Raw genomic sequence first — 19,022 nt, 5'->3', positions numbered from 1 at the left:
ACACGTAAGAGAGTTAACTCTTTCTTGTCGCGTGTGTTGATTCAGGACATTGTATGAACGAATGAGATTTTTGGTTCAAAACTAGAAAAAAATTCAGGTGTATGACAAGAGGACGGATCGAGAAGGAAGAATCGGGGAGGGAAGAGGAGGAGAAGGCAAGAGGGGATTATCTCACAAATATTTGAGAGCAATTAGATGTTTGCTCGTCTGTTACCTTGTTTACCTGGTTTGCCGTATCTAGACCGCTGAGACGTGTTTGTAATCGCGCGCGAACAAGTTCTCGGCGTTCTCGTTAGATGCGCGTCTTAGCACAAGTATGTTAAACTCTGTTAAACAGTTTTAAATCGTCCGACTTTTCAACTGATTTTTTCAAACCGAAAATTAGCTCTTCGGCCAAGTCGTCAAAGATGTTTCTGGCATTTACATCGCCCAAGATTCGCCCAAGATTATTTCATAGCTTAGCTGATTTGTATGAAAATCTTTTTTGCAATATTAAAAAGGTTTGCTGACATTCTAATAAAAAGAAATTTCTTCATACGAATCTCCATTCTTTGAAAAATGTAATAAATATATTCTGAGAGATATTGTAAATAGAAAAAGGAAAAGAATTAATAAAAAATATATTTATTCTACTTTCTCAGATGTTTTTTATGGACGCGTTTCTTGGGCTTCTAAATACTAATTCTACAATATTTAAATATGATCTAATAAATTTGTTAGGTATATACCGTGTTGAAGAGAATGAATTGCATTATTGGCTAAAATTCTTGATAACAACAGAACAACAGAAGATAAATACAGAATAGATCTTTTGCTTTTCGTTTTCTCATCTGACTTAATCAGACTATATTATCACTAGTATATGTAATGTGATTTTAATTCTACATATATGTACAGTGTATTCTACAATAAGCAGATCTTATTGTTAATTATATACTATAAAAGGGTATTTATTAAATTGTAAATAAATGTTGCCGGAAAATGTTTGAAGAAAATGTTTCAAATATATTGTATCATAATTTCGTCAATTAATGGCTATTTTTGAAAATCGGAGATTTGAGATTAACAAAAATAAAATTTGAAAATTTTTAATATCAGCAAATTCTGCAAACTTTTCTAGCTAGATAATGTATATTAATAAATATTTATTATACTAAACATTACAGTAAACTTCACGTTTATAGTAATATTTTATAATGCAATTTTTATATAGTTCGAAGCCGTACTTGAAGCCAAATTTCAAATTAAATAGCAAATAATAATAGGAGAGAATAATTGTTAGGCTCTCAATATTATTCTTATTTAAAACTTATAATTGCAATTTGTTAAGATATCTCTCCCATGCAAGCAAAGAGATCATATTTTCGACAGTTCATTTTGGATACTAACTATATGTATTTTCATTAAAAATTATGTGTATACATATAACAATTACAATTTGAAAAAAAGTCTATGTTGGATCTAATATAAAATTTTTTTATCAATGCGATTCATGGAATACTGTATATTGTAGGCGGTATAACTTTCATCGCGGTAAATTAAGATTTAAAAAATCTGATCTACAATAATTTCCTTGTACAAATTGCGTTGTGCTACATCTAGTCAAATGTGCAAGATAAGATAAAAATTAAGTGGGACTAGGGAGCGACGAATCGAAGCAGAAAATGTTTCCGACGGCGCGGGCAATCTGTTGTTCGCACGCGCTGAATTTAATTTATTTCAATAATCGCGTTAAAATATCGCGTAATTTTAATCTCTATGTATACTCGATTATTATTTATTTTATTAATTTAATTTTGTTATAATAATTCTGCAAATTTTCAAAACAAGTTTTCAAGATGATCTTGCTATTGAATAAATTCATATCATTATTCAAGATCATATCAATTCGATGTGAAAGAAGTAAGCGAAAATGATCTTCGTTAATCGATATATATATATATATATATATATATATATTTAAATGATAATCAGACTAACCTGGCTTTGGCTGGTTCTGGTACGATGGTCTCTTCATCCATTCGTACGGACTTCTTCTTCCATGCGCGACCCTGGTGTACGGTTGACGTCTAGAGGTGGACGGCAGTCCTCTCGATGTAGATGGTATGCCCGACATTTCTCTCGATGTCGACGGTATAGTCGGCATTTCTCTCGGCGTAGATGCTATGACCGGTATCTCCCTCGATGCGGAGGGTATGACCGTGGATGTCGACGGCAGGATGTTTCCGGAGGTGCACGGTAAATCCACATCGTACATCGCATTTGGATTGTTAGGCGAGGACGTGCTATTACTACCGCTTAAACTGTCCCCACTACTGTTCATATTGTCACTTACACTATTTATCCTAATGGCTATCGATGGATGTTGATTTACAATCGGGATCCCGATATTCTCATTTCCGATACTGTTGCAATACTGTTGCAATATCTGTTGTCTGTAAGAGCCCGCAACTGATTGATGCGAATACTGTTGAAGCTGCTGTTTGGTTAACGAACGCTGACCACGGTGAATGTGATGCTGCGGCGACGGGTGTTGCTGGTTCTGTTGCTCCGGTGACGAATTTTGTTGTATGTGTTGTTGCGGCGACGAATGCTGCTGATAATGTTGCAGAGGTGATGAATTTTGCTGCATATTCTGCGGCGATGAATGCTGCGAACAGATTTGTTGAGGAGGCGAATTTTGCTGTATGTGTTGTTGCGGCGACGAATGTTGCTGGCAGAGTTGTTGGGGTGGCGAATGTTGCTGGATGTTTTGCTGCGGCGACGGATGTTGCGGACCAATTTGTTGCGGTGGCGAGTTTTGCTGCATATTCTGCTGCGGCGGCGAATGCTGTGCGTAGAGTTGCTGAGATGGCGAATGTTGCTGCATATTCTGCTCCGGCGAAGAATGTTGTTGCTGGCAAAGCTGTTCTAGGAATGAACGTTGCTGCGCCGTGTGTGACGGAAAGTGCTGTTGCGACTGTGGCTGAAGATGGTGTGGCTGATATTGTATATACTGCGAGTAATGAGTCGAGTAATGCGGCCATCCAGCAGGTAGAATCTCGGCATGATTAAATAATTGCGAAGGAATCGTGTGTGTGTGCGCACTCGGTTGATGCTGAGGATGTAGAGCTGGTGTCGCCGGAATGGCTCTAGGAGCGTATCCATACCAATGACTCCCGTCAATGGCTGCGGCGGCCGCAACTGCGGCCGCGGTGTGCGGTTGGACCTGTTGCATCGACGTTTGTTGTTGTGCTTGTTGCATTATTAATTGTTGTTGTTGTTGTTGATTATTAACGATCTGTTGCTGCTGTTGGCGATACGTAACGCTGAAGTTTGCTTGACTATAATGCGACATCATGTTGGCGATGTTGTTGAGATTCGAAGGTTCTCCCGTGATGAAATCGTCATGAAACGATGGCATGTCTTGTTTTTCTTATATGTTAGAGTATTTACACAATGCAAACGTATATTTTCACCACATGAACAAAATATTGCGATCGAAATGATCAGGAATCGAAGATAAATTTATTATTACACCAATACACAGATCAATTAAAACGTTGTTCCTTGATGCAACTCGTTTTCCCTCGATATCGATATCGATATCGAGGATGCTGCGATGTAACTTTTGCGAGCTTCTGTCGTGTAATGTCTAGTATCACTTTTCTCCTCGTGTGCACTTCGACATTGTTAAGAAGAGACTAGTTTGGTGGGGCGCAGCTAGTCGAACCGGATAAGCTCTGTTCCCACCAGCAGCATCGAGCGACCAATCTACATCCACGACTCACAACGTAATGGTGTCCAACGAGAGCGTCACTAAAACTCAGGAGTATCGCCCATCTGCAGAGAGAGAAAAAGAGAAAGAGAGAGAGGGAGAAAAAGAGAGAGAACGAGAGAAAGAGAGAGAGAAAGAGAAAGGAAGAGAGAGAGAGAGAGACAGAGACAGAGAGAGAAAAGGAAGCTGGTTCTTGTGACTCCACCTCTCTCGATAAGACCTGCTGTTATTTATTTCATTTATACCAGTGCATCGACTTGTATTGTTTTTGCCAATTTTTTGCGATGAAAGAAAATTTTTTTCATCTCTATAATCTTCAATTATTTAATTATAAAATAAAAATTAATATTTATATGTTTACTCGTTTATTGGAGATTTGTTTTTTGAAATTAATCACATTTATTAATGAATAATAGTAATTAAATAGAAATTGTGAAATATGAATTAAGAAGATCTTAACGTTCTATTTTATCGATAAAACGATCATTTTTTCTGCACCCTTTTCTTTTTATTGATTGAATAGAATAATAAATACTTTTCGACGATTCCCATACAGCACAACAAGATTGGAGCAGCATTGTGGCAGCAAGATTGCTGCAACTTTGCAGCAAGATTGCTACAACGTTTTACAATGTTTATGCAATGTTGTAATATTGCAATGAAATGTTGCTACAATGCTACTCCAATCTTGTTGTGCTGTATGGGAATCGTCAAAAAGTATTTATTATTCTATTCAATCAATAAAAAGAAAAGAGTGCAGAAAAAATGATCGTTTTATTGATAAAATAGAACGTTAGAATCTCCTTGTATTGTTTTCGTATTGCAAGGTTGCAGCAATCTTGCTGCAAGGTTGCAGCAACGGTAAAATGTCCGCTTTCAGAAATATTGTTCTATAACATTGCAGCAATAATGCAATAAAATATATATGTAACATTACTATTGAATTATTGGAAATGTGCCAAATACATGATCGGACTGAATGTTCTGTACCTAATATTTTTTTGCGTAAATTTAATTTTTATAATATTTCTGAAATGTTGCTACAACGTTGTTTAAACTATATTGCAAATTCATGTCTATAATAATATTTCTACAATATTGCCTATGTAATGTACAATATTGCAATGACGTTGTAATATTGCTGCAAACTTGTGTGCTGTATGGGTTAAAAAAATATAGAAATAAAGCCGGGACCTATCGATTTTATGTTAAAACAAAAAAAAATTAACATTTTTTTTATTTTTAACATAAAATCAATAAGTTCTCGCTTTGTTTCTATATGTACTTTAATTGTGGAAAAACATTTATTATTTTATTCAATCAATAAAAAAAAGAGTGCAGAAAAATGATCGTTTTGTTGGTAAAACAAGACGACTTTAGGATCCCCTAATCCCCTTAATTATTTTATATAAAATACAATTTGTACAAAGAGATAATTTTTTTTATTTATTTGATATAGTAATAAACTAAGCCATCAAAGTATTTCAGGATTTCCACAATAATTTTTTTAAATAGATATTCAGAAAAATTAATATTTTTTTCTCTTTTCTCTCTTTCCTGTTTCTATTTTTTTTCTCTTTCTTTCTTACGTTAGATAAATGCATCTATTATACATATACTAAAAATATCAAAGAAATATATTACATTATATATGTAATTTATATTATATGTATATTTTATTATTTTGTTTTGTTTTATTGAAAATTATTTTGAAGTAAAGATTGGAATATATTCGTAAATGTTTAGTTGATTTATGCATTAACGAAAAAATTATATTTCTCTATTTTGTGTGTCTGATTCATATTATAGTTTCTATTTTTATGTCGTAGCAAAAGTATAAAAATATTTGTTAGATTGTTAATAATCAAATAGATATATTTTAAGTGACATTCACGTGATATATTATTTTATTGAGCGATTGTAGTAAGATCACACACTCACACACATACACACAACAATCTGGGATGTGTATTTAATAGTTATATACCAGAAGTTCATAAATCATTTCAACACTTAGATAATTTAGAGCCGAAAACTCAAGTTTATCGCAGCTGTGATTACGATCGATAATCATTGTTTATTACGTTTATTTAAGTTGAGAAGTGAGATCTCTCTACGTGTCTAATACTATAAAACAGATATCTTCGTGTAACAAATTATTTCTAAATAAATTAATGACTTTCTTAATTTATTCTTGCATACATATAGTTAGATAATTTCGAGTTTTTTATTTTATAAAAAAAGTATATGTACTCGAGCTTTTTTTTTCTAACATTAAACATTTTTCAAGGCTTTCAATATTAAATATATAAGTATATATATGAAATATATACAAGCTAGAAGAACTGATGTCAGCGTGCGTGGATTCCAATAAAAATTAATATTTTGTTGGAAATAAATGATTGTGCACAGGGCACAAAGTTTGTTTGATACATGACCAAGACTTTTTCGGAATAATCTCAATTTGAGATTTTGATTCCGATGACTCCTATGACTCCTTTAAAGAGATGTAGGCAAAAAAAGACTCGGGTTCGATTCCCGATTCAGCGACTTTGGATCGATATTTAGAGGAATCAGAACGGATTATCGGAATTAAAATCTCGAATTATTCCGAAAAAATCTTGGTCATGTACCAAGCAGAATTCGTGCAAATTTATTTCCAACGAAAAATTAATTTTTGTTGAAATCCACACACTGACATTCGGCTCTTTTAAATCTGTAGGTATATTTCATATACATATATATTTTTTCTGATTTTTTTAAATGGAATTTTAGATGCATTATATAAATGAAGCTTTTTAAAATTCTTCTTCATGTTATGCAAGCATGTTTAAAATAACAGAGATCTATATAGATCACATTGTTTAACAAAAATAATATTTTTTAAAACAAAAAAGTATAAAACCTGTGAAAAAATCACATCTTATATCCATTATGTTTCATATTCATATATTATAATGAATAGAATCCTAAATAAAATTTTCACAGGTTTTATACTTTCTTGTTTTAAAAGATATTATTTTTTGTTAAACAATGTGATCTATAACGAAATATATTCACGATACGATATTTTCATTAATATCATGTTGATATAATAAGTGTGCGTTTCTCATACATAATTAAGTGATCATATATATATTGTCGATTATAAGTTATATTTTTGTGTAGTTACAGAGGATAATAATTTATTGTCTGACGAAGATTAGTACACCTGTTGCTGTTTTATTGCAGCAATTTTGGTGGCTTTCTAGCTTGTATGTTGAGAATAAGCGACGGGAAGGAAGAGCATATCTTTAATGACAGGACAATTTGTTGTCCTATAGCAGGCAATTTGTTACGCGCAGCAGTAGTGATTTGGACATTATTTATTTGAATTTAAGTTTTTCTAAATTGGACATCTATACCTACTAAAGAACAATAAAACAGTGATAATGACACATTATTTCATAATAGTAAAACTTCTAATTTCAAATTGTTAATCGTTTTCGGAATATACTGCATTAGTGCAATAATGTTCTATTGATAAAATTAATACTACAATATATGTACGTTCATATATTCTTAAAACATAAAATGTAAATAAAATTTATTTGTCGAGAAATTATCGCAGAGACATCATCATTTTCGATAAGCGTAACGAATCTAGTTAAAAAATAATAGTTTACTCTTTTATATGTTTAAATATTATGTCAATATTATTTTATAATATATATGTTGTAACCCGAGTTTAAATTAAATTTATTTATTAAAAACTGATGCATAAAGATTTTTATAGAGAAAATATTTTATAAAATTGTATAAAAAAACCTGCAACACATATACAATATATTTACAATTATATGTTATAATATAACTATATATTTTATAAAAATAATTGTAACAATTAATTTTGTAAAAAGTCTGCAATATATGTAACATGTATTTGCAATTATACGCAGAGCGTAAAAATTACTTTTAAATCACGATGCTCAGAAAAAAAAACCATTACAAATTTTAATTCTATGTACATTGGTTAAAATAAGTCCGCAAATTCATGGTTAAAAAAGTTAACTACATTTCCAGCTGAGAAGGAAAATTTGGAATCCATAATAGTAAGACAAGGATATATTTATGTAATTCTTTAGCCTATAGCAGTGACATATTGTTGTTGACCTAACAGTGGCGTAACAAATTGATGTGTATGCTTTAACATGCATAAGCAGTTGGAAAAGTTTTGTCGGTTTTGTCAGAATATGGCAAGACATTCAATACTTGGAGAAATATTTTGAACACCGTGTTAACTTCCAGACTGCTATGTCTTCCGATTGTGGTCTTATTAATGTCTTATTAAACTTACAAGGGTATTCGGTATTTCATTAATAATTTGTCTTGCGATAAAGTCTAATTTATGAAATTTTGAATTCTATCATGATATTAATAGAGAATAAAAGAGATGTATATTATATCTTACATAATGATATAATAAAAGTTTATAATAACAATATATAATAAATAATAGATTTATATATATATATAATGTATCCCATCTATGAAAGATAATTAATTTTTATCTTACATTTGCTTATTAATTCTCGCGCTGTGTGTATACATATTATAGTTGAAATGTTAAGATACGTAGAAAATATTGCGTGTCTTCTCGCATGAATATATTAAAAGGCAGTTATGTTATTTTTTATTTATGTCTGCCATTCTTCCTTTTTTTTTGTTTTTTTCTGAATAGCCGAGAGATATCCTATTGACTATAGAAAGGGTTGCACCATGTCAAAATGTTTTTTGGTTCAGTTTTAAAATTTTATTTCTCTATAATCTTTCCTTTCTTTATTTCCTTACCTAACTTTCAGTTGACAATTAGCTCGTTAAAAAAAAAAAAATAAAGTTTCTTTTCTTTTATGTGATGTCGGCATAGTCGCCTTTGTCCTTTTTTTATTCCATATATTTCAATTTTTACCCTATGCAAACCATTTTATTTTTTGGTCCGTAGGAAAATTACTTTATTGTTATTTTTGACGATAACTTTCATGTAGTTTTCTGCTACGTAAAGCGTTTAAATCTGTCTTTAACATTTAATTTGTTTTCATTATGATTTTATTATCGCGCATTTTTTGTAGAATTTTTTATATATATATATATAAGATTGCTCATCACTTTTTTATACTTTGTCCTTAGAGGGTTTTTGTCCTAAGATAGTCATAAACACTTAAGTCAATCTCTCCGTCGAAAATAAAGTAGATATATACTAAGAGTTTTATATTACCAATAATATATTTACAGTAAGGACGGTTGAAGCGTAAAATCGTCGAATTTATTAAGCGCTTGTAACAGTCTATTACAGACAATAAACCACATAATTATTATATATTTGTTCCGTGGAACGCGCCAATTTATTACAGATTATAAGTTTAGGTATTACCGAAAGATTTATAGATTTATTTTAGTGTAATTATTATATATAATATATATACACATATTATATATAAATGACATGTTTTCTTTTGTAAAATATTCTTTACTGTTCGAAAATAACAATTCTTTGTAAGAAGATAATTTATATTTGAGGCTAATTTTTAAGCCCAACACGTAATACTTGCAAAACATTTCGACAATCTTGTTAGTAAATTGATTTATTTACTTTTTTGTAGCACAATTAGTACAATATCAAGATTCAATTAAAATGTATAAAAATTACAATTTTTTTATTTAAAAAAATAGATAATTGTGAATTAGAATTTAAGTAATTTGTTTTTAAAATTAGTAGGAAATAATAGTGAATATTGTAATATGATAAGGGTTTTGATAAAAGATTCTTAATGTAATATGATTTTCTGTAAGTTTGTTTTATATCAATCTATATAAAATTAAACAATCATATATAGTAGGCCAACTAAACGAGCAAATAAATAAGATGTAAAAAATTTTTTTTATTAATAGTTAAATCATTAAATTAACATTCCGTTACAGAATCGATATAAATTGTAAACGTTTCGACTGCACTACAGTCTTTATCAATACATAAAAATTAAATATTAAAATATAAAGTTAGATGTTAAAAATACAAAGTTAGTTAAATATTAAAATATAAAATTGAAACGATTCTTCGCTGTTGACCAATAGATATGCAAGGCGATTGGTCTGATATGCCAAGTTATGCGATATTTGAGCATGCTACGGATATAATACGCGAATTAAATCAATGTCAGAAAAAATTAAAAAATCTTTCAACTTACATTATCGTTTTAACAAGTCCTTTTCCCCGATATTTCAAGTGTGTGTTGCGAAGTCTGAATACCAAATGTCAAAATAGAGAGCGTGATGTATTTATTTATTACCAATGTTTTTTCTAAATTATGATTCAGCAAATTTTTTAAGTATGTCAAAATAACTACTGTCTAACAATTCGGTGTCTGTATTTAAATTAATTCCATTTTTCTGTTCTTTAATGTGGATCATTTCAGATATTAGTCTTTTTTGGTAATTCTTTTCATGATCCATAATTTTAATATTGTCCCAGTCAAATGTATGTTGTTCGTTTAGAATGTGTTCCGTGATAACCGAATGTCTAGCAGAGTCTAATTTAATATTATTTTTATGTTCTTTAAGTCTCGTTCCTAACTGTCTTTTTGTCTGTCCGACATATGTGGCGTCACAATCGTTGCAATTCAATTTGTAAATAACGTTAGAATTCGTGGGGCAATTATTTTTGTCCTTTTGAACTCTTATGAAGTCATTTAATTTTTTAATGCAACGATATCCTACCACTACGTCAGGTCTTCTTATTGCTGAAGCAACTTTCTCAGATATTGATTCTATATATGGTATGACAAAATATTTAATGTTAGTATTAGTATTATTAGTATCTGTTATATTGTTATTATTAGGCTTGTTAAATTTCTTAGTTGAGAGATTTTTTAACAATCCATCAACAAAAATAGAAAAAGACCTCAATATTTGTTTAAAAAAATGGTTGAAAAAAGACTTCATCAACAAAAAAGAATATTATTATTTATTTTCAAGCGACTCTCTTCTTCCTAAAGCTTATGGGCTCCCCAAGATCCACAAGGAAAATATTCCTTTTAGATTAATAGTTTCCTCAATAAATACTTCTCTATATAATATTGCTTCTTTCTTTCATAAAATTTTAAAAGATAGCCTTCCTAGAGCGGACAGTTTTGTAAATAACAGTTTTGATATATGCAACATTCTATCAGGGAAAACAATACAAGATACCGACATAATAGCTTCATTGGACGTTGTTTCATTATTTACTAATGTTTCCGTAGATCTTGCATTAAACGGTATCAATAATAGATGGCATTTTATAGAGTCACACACAAAGATTCCCAAAAATGAATTCATAGGTATGATAAAATTTATATTAACTTCTACATTTTTCACTTTTAATAACATAACTTACAAACAAATTTATGGGACTCCTATGGGTTCCCCACTTTCTCCGATCATTGCCGATATAGTCATGCAGGACTTGGAAACATCAGTAATTAGTAATTTAAATTGCGAAATGACTTTCTATTTCCGTTATGTAGACGACATTATTTTATGCACTTCCGCTGACAATATTACATATGTTTTGAACGAATTCAACAATTATAACGATAGACTACAATTTACATTGGAAAAGGAGGATAATCGTTGTATAAGCTTTTTAGACATAATGATCAAAGTAATAGATAACAAAATTTATTTAGATTGGTATCACAAAAAGACATTCTCAGGTAGATTACTTTCATTTTTTTCAAATCATCCGACTTGTCATAAAATAGGAACAATTTATAACTTGGTAGATAGAGCTTTATTACTATCACATCCGCAATTTCACAAAAAAAATATAGAGAAAGCTATTAACATTTTGCTATCCAACGGTTATCCTCTTGATCTAATTTTCACAGAAATAAAACGCAGATTAAAAAATCTCTCAACTAAGAAATTTAACAAGCCTAATAATAACAATATAACAGATACTAATAATACTAATACTAACATTAAATATTTTGTCATACCATATATAGAATCAATATCTGAGAAAGTTGCTTCAGCAATAAGAAGACCTGACGTAGTGGTAGGATATCGTTGCATTAAAAAATTAAATGACTTCATAAGAGTTCAAAAGGACAAAAATAATTGCCCCACGAATTCTAACGTTATTTACAAATTGAATTGCAACGATTGTGACGCCACATATGTCGGACAGACAAAAAGACAGTTAGGAACGAGACTTAAAGAACATAAAAATAATATTAAATTAGACTCTGCTAGACATTCGGTTATCACGGAACACATTCTAAACGAACAACATACATTTGACTGGGACAATATTAAAATTATGGATCATGAAAAGAATTACCAAAAAAGACTAATATCTGAAATGATCCACATTAAAGAACAGAAAAATGGAATTAATTTAAATACAGACACCGAATTGTTAGACAGTAGTTATTTTGACATACTTAAAAAATTTGCTGAATCATAATTTAGAAAAAACATTGGTAATAAATAAATACATCACGCTCTCTATTTTGACATTTGGTATTCAGACTTCGCAACACACACTTGAAATATCGGGGAAAAGGACTTGTTAAAACGATAATGTAAGTTGAAAGATTTTTTAATTTTTTCTGACATTGATTTAATTCGCGTATTATATCCGTAGCATGCTCAAATATCGCATAACTTGGCATATCAGACCAATCGCCTTGCATATCTATTGGTCAACAGCGAAGAATCGTTTCAATTTTATATTTTAATATTTAACTAACTTTGTATTTTTAACATCTAACTTTATATTTTAATATTTAATTTTTATGTATTGATAAAGACTGTAGTGCAGTCGAAACGTTTACAATTTATATCGATTCTGTAACGGAATGTTAATTTAATGATTTAACTATTAATAAAAAAAATTTTTTACATCTTATTTATTTGCTCGTTTAGTTGGCCTACTATATATGATTGTTTAATTTTGTTTATTTTATACGAGCCTTTCATTAATTAATTTCAATCTATATAATTCATATTTTTGTTTAATCAATTTATCATTTTAAACTTTTTCCATTAATTTACGACTTGAAAATTTAGGCCATTAAAGATGGGAAAATAATTTCTTCTTATAAAAAGTTTGATCAAACGAAGATAATTCGATATATCTTTTGCGTTGTGCATACTGAAGAGTTATAGTTACGCGAGAGCCCGCGGACATTAATTGGCGGACATCTTCGTTGCTCGCCGAGCCGACTTTAATGATTAGCCTGTAAAAATGTTTTCTATTTTTATTTTTTTATTGCGCCATAAACACTTCACCGCACTAAAGACGTGCGTAGAGTGTTCGCTGCAGCTTATTTATGCATTGCATGACGATATCTTTCGTAGCATTATAGTTAACTTGTTGATTATCCTTATATGTATATATATATATAAATAAATAAATAGACATATGTACATATACATACACATATGTATATTTATAGATGTATACATATATATATATATATATATTTTTTTTTCAATCTATTTATTAATGAACATATAAAATAGAATGAGATTGCATCTAACTAATTTTGCACTTGAATACTTTTAGATTTTAAGCAATTTGAAAAAAGTTGAATTACAAAATATTGTTTTACAAATTATCTTACGGAATATCCATAACTGTGAATATTCTATATAGAATATTCATAACTATATTGTAAAATATCACGGAATGATTTTGTCTTAACAGTTTAATTCTGTGCTCTTGGACCTTTTTCTTCCAAATTTCGTGCCTTTCTACACACTCTATTTTTTATTCACGATAAGGAATACGTGTTGGCTTTTCGTAAGATCTAAAAATGTCGTAGTTTATTTTCGTGTTGAATGCTCCCTGTTATGTCCAAAGGATAACTCGCGGAATTCCTAGCAGAACATTTAGTTATACTGCAGCGCGGCGGCTGTGAAGCGCAACCTCTCGATTATAGCACCTGCGGGAAGCGTGATGGCACATCAGAGCACCGCAACGTCTCATAACTTTACATAAAATTAGTACCTAAAAGCCCTTCATCCTCGAGGGCCGCGGAAAGCTCTCGCATCGGCATTATGGCCGGTCAGAAGTTCAAATGTTTAATCGGTGAGCATAACATTAGAGCCTGAAAGTGCGTAATAATATAATCGAAGGGTTCGCGGATTATCTCACACAAGTGTGATTTTAAATAAGTTGACTAATTAAAATCGCTATATTTGAAAAAAAATTATTAGGGATAATTTTATTCGATTGCAAATTAATAAAAATATTATTACTGTGTATCTGACAAAATTTTAAGAAAGAGATCCTTTTTGTTTTAATTTAACAAAGCAAGGTATTCGTGAAAGCTTGAAATCTTTCTCATCATCTATTGTCATCAAGTGTACATCATATTTCTATACATATGTTTCTTATTTTAAACTTATGAGTATATGTTAAACTGTATTACGCAATTTGTGTTAATTCATATCTTTTTTCAATATTCGCGAAATCGCGTGTTTGTCAAGTTTTATATATTTTGCAAAATTCGACACTAAAGATTAAATTAAAAATAATTTAAATACTTTTTTTCATACTATGCGATACTTGTGCTACATAATGTGTCACAGTCACAACACAGCATATACGATATCTCAGTATGTAAACGTTAGAGGTATTAATTGCGATTGCATAATATTACGAGGATGCTTTAAATAGCGTTCTCTATCTCGTTCTTGTGAAGAGTTCCGCGGGACACATATTAGAAAGTTACTTGTTAGAATTGTATATAACATTATGTTTTGGCTAATATATACTGTTGTATTATCCCTAGGGTGTCGACAGATTTTTATAATATTTTTATAATATTATAAATGTTACACAAGATAATTTATTTTCAACATCATTAAAGGAATTGTAATTTGTTATTAAATTATTATATCACTAATAACGATTTATTAGTGACAGCATAAGATAATTGAGATATATTTTTATTATTTATCATTACTATTATTTTAATAATTATTATCTGATTTTACAGATTCTCTCTCTAACATGCTATATCTATTTTTTGGTTTTTATCAATGTTCTATCTCTAATAGCACACCATATGCGAAAGACATTCTAAGGATATGTAAAAGATATCCAGAAGACATTCGAATATATCTTCAGGATGTTCCCTGAACGTTTTCGGAATATGTAGTGTGTTATTAGGAATGTTATGTAATCATTTATAATTTGTACATTGGAGTTTTTATTTGAATTATTATATATTTAAGATTTATAATAAGAAAATAAGAAAAATATATTTGATATAATAAATTAATTGAATGAGATTATTAATATGTGTATATGTTTTTGTGATTATAAAATGTTTTGCAATAATATTTTTTGACCAAATATTCCGTTATTATTAGTAAATTTTGCAAAATATTTACCCAGAAAAATTCGTAACAGACGTTATAAAAGTAAGTAATAGACACTTTAGTCTACAAATTTTCTTATAGTTAAAAAATAATTAGTCCCTAACGAAACACCTAAAATTTTTGTGGACCGCATGCGGATGCATGCTTATACCACTAATACCTAATTTTCGATTTATGCGAAACATTTTGTGTGCCGTCTCTTTTAGAAAAAAACATTTGGATTCTCCTGCGGAGAATAAATGTCCGGATTTTTATGACCTAGTTCTTTTTAAATAAGATTCGGAGAAGAAAAGAGAAGAAAGTTTTGTCCTTGGATTGTTTCAGTGTTGACATGTTTATTTCCTGTTATAAGAAATTATAAGAAGAATCAGAAGAATTTGTCATCTTTTCATGGTTGATTTTTGATATACATTCAAAGAAATCGATATTTTAATTTAAACGCGCATCAACAGATATAATAGATTTGTTAATAATTTACTTAGCAATATTATATATTGAAGTAATTCTAAAATATTTTATCGCTCCCCAGGTATAAGTTGGATTTAATTATTATAAAAATTATTTTAAAAAAATAAAATAATAAGTGCCAAATGCAGTAAGTAGACGTAATTAAATTATTTAGAAATCTTTTTTAAATTACTTTTTGTATTTTAAATTAAAATTTCAACGAACTAGAAAAAATCAAATATATATATTTTTCTATTTTAAACTTTATAATATTTTCTTCAGCTTAATCTCTTAATAGAATCGATAAAATTTAATTAAAGGCGAAAGTCGATGACAATAACAAGAGAACAACCACGAATATTAAGATGAAGATTAAGATGTTTGAATTTTTTTGTCATTTAGATTTGTTGAAAATGATTCAAAGAAAAAACCGAAATGTTCGATGTAAAAAAGATTAATTGATTTATAAAACAAATAAAAATATTTAATTTAAAAAGGTGTTCAAATTTAATTGCGTACTATATGCTCTTATATTAACTCATTTTTATCTGAATTTTTTTATATTTAATATATTAAAGCTTTTTCGTTTCGTTATTTATTAATTATTATATTTATGTAGATACACGCAAGGTAAAGCGTGATTTAAAATGGATAAAACACGAATTGAAATAAAACTTGATTTGATGATAAAAATAGATTTGGATCAGATATTTATCGCGGACATTGTTTTAAAGGATTCTTAAAAAATAGTTAGCAGAATTGAATAAATTATGCAGTAGCAATAAGATCTTGGATAAAAATCTAAAAATGTTGCATATAGATATTAATTATATTTTTCATTATATACACGATATGAGAGCGGAAAGAAAAAACTTTAATTCGACAAACTCTCAATCTAACATTCGAAGCATTGTTGGTTTAATTCGTAGATCGTCAATACTGAACATTAGACTCCGCCTCTTGGAGAAGATACCCGAAATATCGGAATTTCTTTTGTGTATTATGAAAAGAAATTTTCGCAGGATGGGCAACGTAGCTCAAGAAACATGGAAAGACCAATTGAAATATTTCTCGACTTCTTCCATGTTACCATTTTACCAGCTAACGCGCAGCTTGGATAGGTAAGTTTTTCACAATAGCACGAGCAGGTAACAGATCGTAAGCAAAAGAATTCGAATGAATGAAAAATGATAATAATGAAAAATCTTTGCACACACACGAAAGGTGTATAAACGGGTCATGTGGAAAGGAACTATTGAATATATTGTAACGTATATATTCTTTCAAATATATATATACGTGTATTTATCGTATAGAAAATATCGGCGAGTATAGAAAAGTAATATTCTATTTCTAGGATTGAGTAAATACAAAAAAATTAATTTAAAAAATCATTTATTTTGCTTTATTTACCTTTTTTCCATTTTTGATCGCATTGGGTGATCCGCTTCCCTTAACTACTTTTCCTACTTAGCTCCATCTTTTTTTTTTTTACATTTTTTCCAGTTCTTTCTCCTCCTAAAAAGATATAAAAAATGTATTAATACATATATATGTATTTTTATTATAATATTAATTAACATTATTATTTTATCAATTATTTTATAATTATTTAGTTTTATCAATTACTCTATATAATTATCCTATAATTAAATATTTTAATCATTATTAATCGTTAATAAATAAAATATTAAAAAATATATTAAAAGATAAAAATATTTGCTACAAGTATATTAAAAATAAAACGATCATAGACTTTTTTATATATAAATACAAAAATTCAAGTAGAAAATAAGTTAATGAGAGCACAGCAATTAGGTGCAACATTTTTATTATCTTAAAATTTTCTTTATTTCTTTATTTCTATTATTCTAATCTTTTGGTCCTTCCTTTGCATCACCTTCAGATTAATTGATAAAAAAATTCATGTATCTTGATCATCATTTCTGTTTCTTGTTTTCGGTAAGTTTGCAAAGCGATCGAAGACAAGATGAAGAACAAGGAGCAAAAACGTGTATGCCATGACCTATACATATATGTATATACATACAACGTGTATATACAAACCAACATTCACTGTATATATTACTATAAGATCATCAAATTCACGCGATTTTTGCTCCTTGTTCTTCATTTCGTCTTTGATCGATCGCTTGAAAAACTTAAAGTGAAAATAAGACGAATTTTTTGTCAATTAATTAGTTGAGGTTTAAAAAGGGAGGGAAGTTTCTTGCGCTTGACTCTTAATTATTAACCCATATTTTATCTGAATTTTTGTTTCAGAATTTTTTCGGTTTATTATTAGATTTTATATATCTAATCATATAATAAATTTGATAAATAATTTTTTAAACATAAATGTATAAATCTAAGTTTCTTACGTTAATTATCCCTATAAGCGCATGATATTATTTAATATTTAAGCAATATTCTAGGCGTATTTTTAGAATATTTAATATTTTAAGAATACGCCTAGAATATTAAATAATATCATGTGCTTATAGAGATTATACTCACAGTTATAAGATATCTCGCCTTTAATGTCGTATCTTCTTTTTAATCACGCAGATATTTCATTATTTTCACGCATGTATAACAAATACAGCACAGGTATTAACACGTGTTCTGTTTAAATTTATTCGGAGTGTCTTGTTTTCATCAGAGAGAAGTTTGAGAGGGATAATTTTATTTCAAATTGAACACCTTACCTTGGTCAGTTAAAAGACTCTCTGGTTGGTTAATTGTCTTTAGTTACTCAAGAACCCTAGGCACTGATCGATATGAGTGGTCGTGTTCAGTCGCTGTTTTCGAATAATCTATTCGAATTTTTGATAACAACTAAATTTCCCGCATAACAGCGCCATCATGCGATGGAATTGCTTAACCGCAAACACTTTTCAGCGCTGTCGATAAAGTCGCAATCTGTTGTGGTCCATGCTAGAATCGACATGGACACGCAACAAATGTTTTTTTTCGACGATGTTGAAAAGCGTATAAAAAATTTCATATGACACTGCTGTGCAGGAGATTTGATAATTGTTATGTTAAAATTATCGACATTGCATTTTCAGGTTTTTTGTTTTTTATTTCGAAGCGATCAGGAGATGTGAATAAAAAAGTTTCTTTAATTTAATTAAAATTTTATGTAAGAGGAAATTATATATTATCAAGCTAAATGAATGGATATCAGGAAAATGGATTTTTTTGGGAATTAAGAAAAATCATTTTTCCTGATTTACACATAGATTTGTTTATGTATGTTATATAAAATTGCTGTATAATTGAACATGATTTATTACATGATTTTGACAATATATTTACATAATAATTCATTAATGTTATATTCATTTATTATAAATGAGGCCATTATATAGACAAGCAATTTTATATATATATGTGGAGTTTT

General features: G+C 29.3%; 1 protein-coding gene and 2 long non-coding RNA genes across 5 annotated transcripts in view; 1 reads left to right on the top strand and 2 right to left on the bottom strand.

The window, feature by feature from the left end:
- The window catches only part of cad (homeotic protein caudal), a 30,302-nt gene extending 11,822 nt beyond the window's left edge, over nucleotides 1-18,480 (bottom strand). For 2 of the 3 annotated variants that reach the window (XM_029314109.2, XM_029314112.2), the window contains exons 1-3: nucleotides 18,134-18,480; nucleotides 17,030-17,134; nucleotides 1,981-3,822 (exon numbers count right to left, since the gene is read on the bottom strand). In XM_029314109.2, coding sequence (XP_029169942.1) covers nucleotides 1,981-3,403 — 1,423 coding nt within the window. In that variant the 5' untranslated portion in view covers nucleotides 3,404-3,822; nucleotides 17,030-17,134; nucleotides 18,134-18,480. The remainder of the gene's footprint in view (nucleotides 1-1,980; nucleotides 3,823-17,029; nucleotides 17,135-18,133) is intronic. The other variant, XM_029314110.2, reaches the window with a different exon arrangement.
- Nucleotides 9,656-10,333, bottom strand: LOC146722873 (uncharacterized). The gene is made up of 2 exons (XR_014924889.1): nucleotides 9,982-10,333; nucleotides 9,656-9,919 (listed from the first exon to the last, which is right to left on the bottom strand). It is a non-coding gene; the product is annotated as an uncharacterized LOC146722873 (long non-coding RNA).
- Nucleotides 12,181-12,686, top strand: LOC146722872 (uncharacterized). Its single transcript, XR_014924882.1, has 2 exons — nucleotides 12,181-12,360; nucleotides 12,423-12,686. It is a non-coding gene; the product is annotated as an uncharacterized LOC146722872 (long non-coding RNA).
- Nucleotides 18,481-19,022: the final 542 nt, after the last annotated feature.

This window comes from Nylanderia fulva, unplaced genomic scaffold (assembly GCF_048542155.1).
Source record: "Nylanderia fulva isolate GAGA-0341 unplaced genomic scaffold, ASM4854215v1 Scaffold26, whole genome shotgun sequence".
Taxonomy (NCBI): Eukaryota; Metazoa; Arthropoda; class Insecta; order Hymenoptera; family Formicidae; genus Nylanderia; species Nylanderia fulva.
The sequence above is the reverse complement of the archived record's forward strand: the minus strand, read 5'-3'. Positions and strand labels throughout refer to the sequence as shown.